At 43.8% G+C, this 12,242-nt stretch overlaps 1 protein-coding gene across 1 annotated transcript; it reads right to left on the reverse strand.

Moving 5' to 3' along the window:
* Positions 1-671: 671 nt before the first annotated feature.
* muc15 (mucin 15, cell surface associated) lies at positions 672-12,023 on the reverse strand. Its single transcript, XM_035629194.2, has 4 exons — positions 11,893-12,023; positions 5,966-6,818; positions 3,632-3,799; positions 672-1,986 (listed from the first exon to the last, which is right to left on the reverse strand). Exons 2-4 carry the CDS (start codon positions 6,795-6,797, stop codon positions 1,880-1,882), a joined length of 1,107 nt encoding a protein of 368 aa, XP_035485087.1. The 5' UTR covers positions 6,798-6,818; positions 11,893-12,023; the 3' UTR covers positions 672-1,879.
* Between the last annotated feature and the right edge of the window lie 219 nt (positions 12,024-12,242).

Raw genomic sequence — 12,242 nt, forward strand, 5'->3', positions numbered from 1 at the left:
CTTGAAGAATATTAATTTTAATTAATCCGATGGTTAATTTGACATAGCCTCCATTTAGATAGCAATCATTCAATTTCATTCAAATTAATTTGGCTCAGCTGGAAGTGTAAAATAAACCTGCCTATACAATCGCCACACTGAAATATTTACATTCTATAGCACGGCGTCAGTTAATTGATTTCAGCTCCCTGCCAAACAATCACATCCTAAATTGCTGTGCTTAATTAAAACAGACACAATCTCCCCAGAGCAAGTTTTTGTGATAAATCAAAGAAACTAATGCTTGTGCAAAAACTGTTCTTATAAGATTTCTTTTAGAATACCTTACCCTAATATCTTTAGAGGAAATGTTCAAACTCATGTAAAAACGACTAAAACAAATGACAACATTTGGGATATGCTTGTTCATTAAGGCATCGTCGACTTTCCAGGAACCAGTGTCAGTACGATTCTCTAATACTGTGATTTAAAACCCTCCATCAGTCAGAAAAAATTCTTCTCACACTGATTGATGTTTTAAAATTTAAGGCCTGAGAACAAAGCAGTTATTGTTGACTGTGACGGCCGAGCTCAGACACATGTCAATCATAATCGAGTCTGGGGCTCACATCACACAAGTAATGATGAGTGAAAAGATCGAGGGGAAGTGAAAAATATATTTTCTGGATGCATTTTCTTCGCATGTACAGTTTTTTTTTATTCAACACAGAAAAATAAGAGCATTTAGCAATCAACAATTCTTAAATATTGTTAGATTCGATTTTACAAAGGCATTAGACACATTAAAGGATTAGAGAGTGCAGTTAATCCGTGGCTCCTTGCCCATCCACTTAGTATCAGTCAAGTAAGAGACACTATTCTGCTCAAGGTTGTCATTCAAAGTTAAAGCAAACAATGGAGAAGAATAACAATAAGAAAATAGAACGTTTTTTAAGAAATTCATAATCAGGCTCTGTCTGTTTTTGATCTAGGTATGCTGCAGGTTGAACGCTGCAGGATATAACTCCTCGAGGTGCACGCTGCTGCTGCTGCTGCTGCTGCGAGAGCCACAAATCTGTTTGGACACCTGGAGGTCAGAAGATTTAAGCAGTATATTACGATGATACAGATGTTGCTACTGAGCAGGGCTAAAAACCAAATACACAAACTCCCTTCATGAATACCAAAACCTCAGTCTATGAATAAGAAAGCAGCTGCCAGCCTCCCTCCCTCCCTCCACCTCCGATCCTTTGTAGAAAAGGAAAACTCAAGTCTATGGTTTGACGGTTCAATTCTTGGCCTCTGGCTGTGACTGTCTTTTGTGGAAAAATCTGAAAGCGCAGTTCAAATATAGCTTCTCGTTTCCTTCCTCGTGCCATAACAGCAGGCGATGTTCGACATGGTTTAATGGTGTTGTTCGCAACGGCTTCTGAATTTTGACGTGCCACCTGTGTAATCTGCACATATCTTTTTTCCCACAACTGACTCATATTCTTCTCTTTACCTGATCAGATTGTAAACCAAGAATTGTTTTGTCTTGTCTTTAACCAAAAGTTATGACAAATATACATTTGTAACACCCTTTATAGATGATAGCAAATCACAATCTTCATTTCATTCCCCTTTGGCAACATACATACATGGCTGACAGTCAACATTGGCTACGGCAGTGTACTTCAGATAGAAGATTTCCTTCAGTGATTCCTCTATTTCAATTCAATAAATCTATTCAGCATATTGCATAATCTGACATAGAATCTACACAAACTCAGACGGACAGTCACATAAACAAAAACCCCAAAGAAATCAGTTGTCTATCAAACGCTGTTAAGAATAAGTCGCTTTCTTTCAAGGGGAGTTCATGACTTTGGTTTTGGGAGTCTTTTCAGTTCCTGTGGTGTCATGGGAAGTTGCTCATTTGGATGTTGTCCCCCTGGAGTCCCGGGTTGAAATAGGCCGCACGACCAAAGTTCAAGTCCAAAGGTTCACTGTTGTCCAATCTGAGAACTGAAAATTAGACAAATTAACATATAACGTTTGCACCATAGATTTCTTCATCATGACTTTGCTATATGTAGATTAATCTCTTTTTTTTTTGCAAAATTATATTGAGAATCTTTTCGTAGCCAAAGTCATATTAAATCTGTTGCTCCTCCGCTGTTTGATAATGTAGGTATGAAATTTGACCCACCGTTTAGTACGGAAGAGCATTAGCGGCAGTTATGAGGGGGAAGATTATATATTTTTTTTAACATTTTGAGAATAAAGTCGAAATGTCGAGAATAAAGTAGAAAATTCTGACCTGGAAGCACTTTTCAGCAGCACCAAACATCAGGATGTTGATGTTTTGCTAGCCAGTTTGCTACGCTAATGCTAGCTGCTAACCAAGTTGTAAAATTGAGATATTATTATTGACAGGCTGAATCTGGAAGAAACGATGCAGTGACAATGGGTGTTTTCACATGAACGTCAACGTGTGTCCTGACATAATAACGTTCAATTGCAAACAACTGTTAATGAATTTTGAGAGGCGTGCAGTTACCGGAGCTAGCGTAGCTTCGCTAACGATAGTTAACGTGGATGTGTGACAGATGAACTGGGACCATAACTATTTCAACTTTATTGTCGTAATGTTAAATGAATTTAAAAAATCTTCCCCCTCATTAATAAAAAAGTCTGGCTCTAATACTCTTCCGTAGTTTAGGATGGAATCTCACTGATTCTTAAATATGTAAGTACGATTTTCAGATGTACTACAGCTGACTGGCCAATTACCCATCTAACCCACAGTCTGACCACCGCAAGCAGAAAAGAAAACATGCGGTTTATAGCTAAAAGGAATGGGTTAAAATTTCGGGGAAGCACACTTAAAGAGTTAGACGAAAAGATCAATAGCACTCTCATAAGAAGCTACAGCCAGCAGCCGTTACATTAATGTAGCGACGAGACTGTGTGAGAGTGTTTGACTGTTTTTTTTTCAGGGGCTCGTGTGTCAGAATGTTTCCCACAAATGTTGAACTGGTGGGAAACGGTAAGTGACTGAGCATGAAAGTGTTCGAGTGCGTCAGTGAGTCGTAATGGGTATCTTCATACGCAGGCTGTTTATAAAGATAGACGACATGACAGGTCCCCAAAAGTGAAGCCAAATCATTTTGGCCGCCCCCTGGTGGCTGCCTGTAAGTATAGGTCTTAAACCCTGTCTCTTCCATGGCAGCAGATTAGACGAAATGAGTACACGTCAAATACATTTTTCCCAAAGATGTTTTTGATGTATGTTCAAATGTTTCTGTAAAGTTTTAATTAGTTATGTGATGCGATTAAAATCATGGTGAAATGTCATGATTGACAGCTGAAACTGACTCCTGATGACTGGCCAGGTGCGTTTATCGGACCTCGATGCCATGGCTCCACTCCACGATTGCAGCACCATGTCCGGAATATTTTTGTAAATACATTTTTGTACAGTTGGAGGAACAGGAGACGCCTCGTCCACCTTTATCTACAGTCAGCGGTATCATACCTTGCAGTTTGCAATCTTGAACAAACAACCACAAATCACTGTTGATATCTATCTTCTCTGTTGGAATATCCCTTTAAAATGCAAACAAAGTTCAATATTCATGTCACAGGTTGGGGGGAGAAGCTGGCGTACCTGGGTCTGAGGGAAACTCCTCGACCAGTTTCCGGTGAGAGAAGGCCTTCTGCTGTTTCTTCTTCAGGATGACGTAGGCCACCAGTCCCACAAGGGCCACAGCCACCGCCGTCCCGAGTACGGCGCCCCACGAATTACTACTGCTCCTGTGTGAATCTGAGGCCACACCTGGATCAGAAGAATGAGGTGTCGGGGGATGGGAGACAGTAATAAATAATGTGTCGGCACTGAAATGATTTATATCGAGCGTTAATTGTCAGATAATCATTGCTGGAATGTGTTTCTGAGCGCGCGCACACACACACACACACACAAACACACACACTCCAGCTAGTCAGCTGTGTAGATCTGTTTAACTAACGCCGCGATAATTAATGCAGTTAACATGCCAAAATCATGATAATTTGATGAAAACATTTGAATATTTTAAGGCAGCAGGCTGTGCCTAACATCTAAATAAGGTTAAAATATTACTGTCGTTTACCATTAAACAATATTCAGCTTTATTCACATAGCGCCAAATCATAACGTATATTTTCTCAAGGCACTTTTACAGAGTAACGTCAAGATGTGATATTATCATAGAGAGAAGCCCCAACAGTTCCGAACCATGAGCAACAGTGGAGGGTAAAAAATAAACTCCCTTTTTACAGGAAGGAAACCTCCGTCAGAATCTGAGACAAATTCCTTTTTTGCTCACCTGCTTTTTCACTTAATTTGAATATAGACAAATGAAAATGAGAAGACGTGTCTGCTTTTGTCATGTTTACGGCATCTTACCCCATTTAGAAGAAATCATGTTCCTATGGACTTTTTATTTAGATTCAGCAAAAAATGCACAAAAAGTTATTCATTCTAATCTGAATCTGAAAGTGGTTTTGGCCATTCTGATGGCATGGACAGTAATGTTGGCCTCCTCCACTTGTGGACAAATTTTAGATGTTATAGACAAACAAAAAAACAGATTGGTTCTAGAGGCTCCGACTAGATTTCTAGATATCAAGACTCATCTGTGACCCCCCCACTTACGAGTCAGTCATGTGGTGTGAACTGCACAGCGATTCCGAAGACTGTGAAAGTCGTGCAATCTGAATATGGAATTAGTGTGACGCAGCTCAGCAAGCATTTGGTGGAATTTTTGGGAAATTTGGGAAAGATATCTGCGTTCTCCTGAGGGAACGTCCTCCCGACTTTGGTGATCCGGCGACTTTTCCTGTGGCACCAACATCAGACTGACTTCCATGATATTGGATTTGACCGATAACCATTAAAAAACGAAACGTTACAGACGTTTACGTCCATCACAGGACGAATTGCCAAAAACTTTGACATCATCAGGGGAAATTTCAAATTTGGTTTATGACCAAAATACATGTAGAACTGGTGAAATGTCCCTCCCTGCCGCTGTGGGCGCGTTCACGGCCTCACAGAGCTGATAGAGTGGCTGTGGACTAGAAAATGAATTCTAATATTTTATGATGAGAATTAAAAAAAACAAAAACTGATGCCATTGTAACAATATGTATGTTGCCTGTGTCCAGTGGGGTCAGGCGGCTGTCGTGCTTGTATTTAATATCATTTGCTTGGTGTCATGAAGAGCGCCGTTGCCTTGTAGGCCCATATTTTTAGACTCTTTTTTGTGTTTATCTGGGCTCCGCCGTCTGTGTAACTTTAGGTTTAATGATCATAATAAGCAGCCTTTTCCAGCCCTATCTCCTTGATCCATGGTCGTCACAAGCGTGACTAGTCTCTCGCCCCTGCGCCGAGGCAAGAGTATCTTTGACCTCACTCCCTGACTGACTCTTTGAGGGGTTGCCGGGGGTTTTTTTACCACTAAAACAGGGTTTCATTGTCCTGCTGAGAAGGCGCTTGTAACAGATCCCCTCGCAGTCATCGCAGGCGCACGGATAGCACCTGAAACCCAATCCAACCTTTTCCTTTGAAAGAAGGGGCGTTTGTCCTCTGACAGTGGGAAAATACATGCAGGCAAATGTGGGTCAGGTAAAGGGTGGGGAGGGTGGGGAGGGCGGGGGGGGGGACGACAATGAGTAAAGCAAGCCACAGTGATATATGTGCTCCTGAGCAATGAGCACAGTGTTGCGTTAAAACCAAGTCTCTAAGGGACTCCGTGCTGGTTTTTGTTGCCTCATGGCTCTTATTCTGATATCTGTCAAACCTCCTCACGCAACCCAGTCAAAAGCACTTGGAATTTCACATGAATGAAATCTCTGTCTGTAAAGTAATGTCATGCTGCTAGGCTAAGACGCACAGTGAAGTTTCCGAGACACAAGAAATGAGCACCGGCAAGTGTGACACCTGAAACTGCTGCCGTACCTCTGTCGGCGCTGCTCCCCGCGGCTCCGTCTTTGTCCGTCTTGTTGGCCTTCTCCGGTGTGATCGGAGCGTCGGAGGCCGGGGGCAGCGGGCTCGTCTCCGCGCTCTCGGGAGGGACCGCCGTTGTGGATGAAGGCGTGACGGGGGTCTCATTTTCCCGTGGTGCCTCTGTGGTCGCCATGGGCGTGGTGCTGTTGGATGACCCCACATCCCCCCCTGGTTCCGTTGTGGATGCCTGCGTGGCGTCGCTCTCCGGAGCCGAGGTCGTCGACTGCAGACCGGTGCCATTGGAGGAATCCGGAGAGCTGGTGGCGTTTGGTGCAATCCAGTGAGCGGTGGAGGTTTGAGGGGCTGCCGTTGAGTTCTGAGATTCCTCCTCAGCCTCTGTCACGTTGACCTGGCTTGAGTTTGTGGCTTGTGTCGCTGGGGAGACTGTGGCGTTCCACAATTCGGGTTGTTCGGTTTCACCGTTCGGCAACGCTTGAGGCAGCGTGGTCGTGACGGCGTTCAGATCATCAGACGTTTTATTTTCCGCCGTTTCGCGACTGAACAAATTCTCCTCTTCTCCGTCAGAGAGCACCATGGAGCCCGATGCTATACCACCGTAATCATTGCTCGACTCCATTGCCGACGCGCCAAGATCCCGATCATCTTCCGACTCCTCTTCAGCGACTGCGGCGTTTTGACGTCCAGTTTTATTCCTGGGGAGATCGCGGAGCCAGTTCTGATTAATCGTACGCCCCGGAGAGTCGGTTGAATCTTGGAGCGATGCCACGTGAAAGGCATGGACCATCAGAAGGAGGCCTGCTGTGAATTTTAGATACATTTCCATTTTCCCCTTTTTGCTTTCACTCTGAAACACAAGACGTGACATAAAACGTTTATCATCATTTTTGTCTGTTTTCATCGCACAAAAGAAATGAGCCATGAGTCATTTAGATGAGAGGAATTCCTAATTTAATGCAGGCGATGTTGGCGAAGGAAAGATAAATGGGTAGAATTGTAACTTGAGAACATCACATGGATGTGTTGTCATTTTATAGCATATAGCAGATTGTCAATAAACAATTTTTATTAATTATTTCTGTTTTGCATGAAAGAAGAGTTCGCTGTGATTGGAGGAAGACATCTTATTTACTCGCAAAGCCAGTTTCCAATCTATTTATGTTATGAGCTTCACAGTTCAGTCGTGATCTTGGAAACAGCTGCTTGCAGAACCATCCGGTCTCAAGGTCCACGTACACACAAAGGCTCCGGAACAAGTAGAGGGGAAGTGGACCTTGAGTCGAAAGTGTTTTGTCAACTGTTGTTTCCAAGTAAAAAGAAATAAAACAAATTACCTGGAAGTTTCTAAGAAATCACAGAAGTAGATATAGTTCTATGACAACACAATCTGCCCATGAAGACCAAGTTATATGATGGAAAACTCTGAAGGATGACGGCTTCGGGCGGCCGTGGCTCAGGAGGTACGTAGAGTTGGTCGTCCACTTACTCCCAAATTGCCTCCGACGGCACTTTCACCAGTGTATGATTGAGGCACTTTGAGTGGTCGGAAAGACGAGAAAAGAGCTAAATAAATAGTGTGTAAGTGGATCTTGAGCGGAGATCGTTATGTCTATTTCCTTTTTTTTTCTTTGACATCGAACGCATCTTTCAAGTCGCAATAAACATATATGTGGGTGAAAATGGTTCCAGCACATCATATTATTATTGCTAATATATTCCAACACTATTCTCTATAGCTCTACTTTACGCCAACAACATTCTGTATTCATGATATGGTAAATGGACTGCATTTATATAGCGCCTTTCTAGTCGATCACTGAGAGTGTTTTACACTACGAGTCACACTGGCCCATTCACATACACACACGCACACACACACACACACACACACACATCGCTTATATACAGAGCACTCACGCTGCCATCAGGGGCAATTTGGGGTTCAGAGTCTGAGGAGCCAAAGATTGTGGGTTATTTGCAGCTTGGTTTTTTTTCACATTGCATTGAGCCTGAAGTAGGTTACAGTAAAGATGTAGGTAAGATGTGAAATTAATGAGTGAAATTGTAAATAGATACGACGACAGGACACGCAAAAAGCCACTTACTAATTTATTTTGTGATTTTTTTATCTCACTATTTAATTTGATTTATATTTTGTAAACTTTTTAATATTTAGTTTTATTTGATTTCATCGTATTTTATTTCTTTCACGTTTTTTTCACTCCCCTTTTTCTTTTTCCCTGAATGTTCTATGCTCGGGTTGGAGATGGGGGTGAAAAAAAACGGGGGAAAAAAAGCCAAGAATCTATAAAAAATAATGTCAAAGGAAAACTATGCAAATTTTTGAGTGCTTTGAGTTCCTAGAAAAGTGCCCATATATTATTTTTAGTATCAAAGATGCATTCACTGTGGTCGTAAAATCTCTCCAAATCGATCGGCCATAGTTCCAATTTCACGATGTGATTATATGAAATGTAATATACTTCCAAGTCTTTTCCTTATCGTATGGTTAAAAAAGGGATTATGGGGCTGGACATCTTTTAACCTGCTGCTCAGGATAAGCACCTTCAGGACAGAGCCACGGGGGCTGAAGCCGTGTTCAGCGCTGCCGTCAAACTCCCCCTGACTAAACGCAAAGGGGTCAAGTGTGAATCAGGACGTCTCTGCTTGTTTCCCATTTTCCAGGAGCAACAAGATCACCCGCCCTAAGAGCACAGGTCACCCCGGCTGACACGAGTCACTTGGGAAAAGGCCTTTGAACGACCGATCCCGTGCCCAACTCGCCCCGTCCGTTCGCTCAGTTGACGGTGCGGTGAACATGCGGCCGAGGAACATCATCGAAACAACACGACATCCTTTGGCGCCGCACGAGGTTGTTTGTGAATTCCAATGCAGTCGACACAGCGAGTCGCAGCACAATCTCCTGCGAGACCTGTGACATTTTGACAGCGCGAACACAGCATCTGCACCGACGCCCTCTGAGCCGTGAGCTCTCTCCCCCTCGGCTTCACACTAACGCAGGAACGACTCCGGAGCCGGAGTCGCCTTCGCTGATCGGGATCGCCGCGGGCAACAGACATTGGAACATGCAAAACTGGGGATTTCTCATTCTTCGGTTTTACCTGTCACAACACATCACGGTGCTTCACAGAGTCAATAAGTGCACCGTTAACCGGAAATGAAGAGAAAATCATTTTCTTTCTTAATCTCTTGAAAATCGAACACATAAGTATGCGTCGGCTGCTTTTCCTCGGACACCTGTGGAACAGTTGCACTCATTGTCAGTGAGAAAAATCAAATGTTCATCCGTGGTCAGTTTCTCCACAGGTTTTTATTTGTCGTCCAAACATCAGCGAGTTGTCAATGGATCAGTCCGCTGTGTGAGAACGGGATCGATCAAACAACTCGCGACTGCTGATGACACGGCACCAAGAACACGCCGTTAAAGAAAATGGCTCCATCCATTTCATCGCTCTGCAGCAGCGCAAATATACCAGAGAATAAAGTTTGCAACCTTCACGCCGGCTGAAACTTTGATATTCAGTGTCTTTGGTGCTCTGACGTCAAAGTTTATTGTTGTGACTCTTTTGCCAAGTTGTCACCCGGAGAAAAACGGAGGTGCAACATGCTTTTGGTAGGAAAAACATCCAATCACAGAGATAGTAATCGTATTGCGCGCAACATTTATAGAGTTTCGATCCGTCCAGTTCTAGAATCTGGACCATTTTGGCGATTCATTTGGTGACAATGGATTGGTGGTTTGTTCTCGTTTGCAACAATGAAGCACCTTCAACTTGCTTACAGTTCTAATTTGTAGTAAATTAAGACGATGGGTAGTGTAGGGTAAGGGCGTAGACCAAAGGCAAAGCTCCAGGACATAACGTTGACTTAAACCACTGTTGAATTTTCCAGAAGACTTTCACCTTACCATAGCTATGCTATCACACCTGTGATGAAACTTTCCGCAGGGGCTGAATGCGAGAATGCAAATGTCCACAAATTGATGTCTGGAGTTCCAGAGTTCATGTCTGAAAACTTGGTACATGAAAAGCTGCAGTCCGTCCGATCTGCTTCAAGGCGTGAAGGGCGGGCGTGTTGCTGGGGGGCCCAAAGAAGAAGTAGAAGAAATTTGGACATGTTCAATATTCGCAAGGCAATTGAATAAAGAGGCGAACAGCCCTCTGTAGCAGCGGGGAGCTGGAACAGATCTATGTCAGTGACGTCCTCGATCGCACCGTTTTGTCCATTCCATCCCGCTATTTGTGTCTTGACCGCATCTGCACGCTGTAAAAAAAATTAATTTGGCTAAATAATCGTATTAAAATTTGAAACGGCAGAGCTCGGCGGGGCGTGAATTGCAGCACTCGGAGCCTCTGTGGAGGATAAAAGTCTAATTGAGCTGCGGGCGTCAGAGTATCTGGTGTAAACGAGACAAATTGACGTGGAACCGGTTTAGCAGGCGGCTCGGCGAAAGCCACTGGTCTGTTTTGATTTGTGCCGTGCGAACGCGTTTCTTTCCGTGGTCATTGTGGGCATCTATTTAAAGATGACACACAACAACAACAAAAAGAAGCACAATCTCGTGACGCAGACGAACTCCATTGTTTCATATCTGAGGCGTCACCGCACAAGATGTACAGTGCGTGTGCCACGGATTGTAAAAAAGAAACAAGCAAGTGTTTCCTGTTTTTTGGTAAAGCTCAACATGTCACATCTTGTGCACAACACAAACATGCTCCCATCCGACACAACACACTCCTTATAGCTGTGTGGAGCCTCTCTCCACCTGTTTGTGGGTTGTTGTTTTTTTAGAAATTGCAGCGCCCCTGCAACGCCTGTCCCGCCGAGCGGCTATTTGCCGTCACCCCGCGACGAGTCTCCTTCGCCGTGGCAGGTCGAAGGGAGCCGGGGAGAGTTAGCCGTCTGTTGAGAAAAGAGTTCAAGACATTCTGCCGCTCTTGTCAGAGTCTGTACCAGTTGCCACCTCGACGGGGAACTTCACAGATTTGCAGGCCCCCCACATAAAAACACACACACACGCACACATACATACATACACACACACACACATATAGACACTCACACACATCCTGGTTATACTGCTGTCTTACATTTTTATGTTGTACATTTACTGCATCATTCCAGTGATCCAAACGGATGAATTGATGGATGGATTCACCGCATCATACAACCTCGATATCTGCATTAGCCAAGCAGGGTGCTGCCACCACATTTATTTAAAGACAAGACAAGACAAGATAAGATAAGATAATCCTGTATCAGTCCCACCACTACTACTACAGGGAAGTTTTGCCGTATTAACATAAATGTGACATGATCAGTTTCACTTGTTTTATAAGTTATAGACTAACTTCCTGAATAGAACATGAAGCAGATCAAATTAGGTCCAACCTCACCGACGATCCAATAATAGAACAATAAAGACTTTCCAAACACCGGGTTCGCCTTTGAAAGCGTGTCTGTCGGTCATGAATGTTTACAGTGTGTGGTGTCGCTTTGGTGTAGCAAATGATTTGAATATGTCTTTCACTGTACTGACCCAACACCGTGAGCGCACCGTGTGAACAGAGTTCCTCAGTGTAGGTTATGTAAGGTATGCATGTTTGGTATGTTTGCCACTTGTCGTTGCGATGTTCTGGCCGTGAACTGTTTGTCTTTTTTTACTTTCACATTGCAATTAAAACATTTTTCTGTTTCTGAAGATCCATTTTTAAGAAAGAGGAAGCCGGGCTATGAGCAAATTTCTTTTCAACATTGTAGGTGTAACTTCTTCACTCCTTCAAATCCTACGAAACATATTTAGACGACAAGATAAATAACCATCCATCCACTTTAAAGCCTCGCACATTCCCTGAAAGAAAATCCATCTAGGATCTAACCCTTCCTCGGTCAAGCCTTACCTTATTCTTAGGCCGTCTCAGATGAGAAACAGGTGCACAGGCAACCAAAAGAAAAAAATCTCTTCACTGAGCTGCCAACATGTGAGAGTGAATCAGCATTCGACCTGGAGAGAGAGAGAGAGAGAGAGAGAGAGAGAGAGTGGGAGGGAGGGAAGGAGGGAGGGCCCGCCAGAGTGGCATTCAGGGAACAACCTGCTCAACCTGCTCCTACACCTGCCAGCGATAGCAACATGCCCTGAACTGAGTCCAGTGGCGGGTTGGGAAGAGGCCACGCAGGACCGGGATGGACGTGGGTTACTGGAGAGCGCTGGGGGGGTTTAGGGGGACGCCAATTTATTACCAACCTCATT

The sequence above is a fragment of the Scophthalmus maximus genome, chromosome 4 (assembly GCF_022379125.1).
Source record: "Scophthalmus maximus strain ysfricsl-2021 chromosome 4, ASM2237912v1, whole genome shotgun sequence".
In the NCBI taxonomy this organism is placed as follows: Eukaryota; Metazoa; Chordata; class Actinopteri; order Pleuronectiformes; family Scophthalmidae; genus Scophthalmus; species Scophthalmus maximus.

Bases quoted from the DNA above. Each gene is read 5' to 3' on its own strand.
- muc15 (XM_035629194.2), bottom strand. From the start codon at position 6,797: ATGGAAATGTATCTAAAATTCACAGCAGGCCTCCTTCTGATGGTCCAT. The intron at 3,800-5,965 runs GTACGGCAGCAG...CTTCTGATCCAG, and splicing joins GGGGAGCAGCGCCGACAGAG to GTGTGGCCTCAGATTCACAC. The intron at 1,987-3,631 runs GTACGCCAGCTT...TCTAATTTTCAG, and splicing joins GGAGTTTCCCTCAGACCCAG to TTCTCAGATTGGACAACAGT.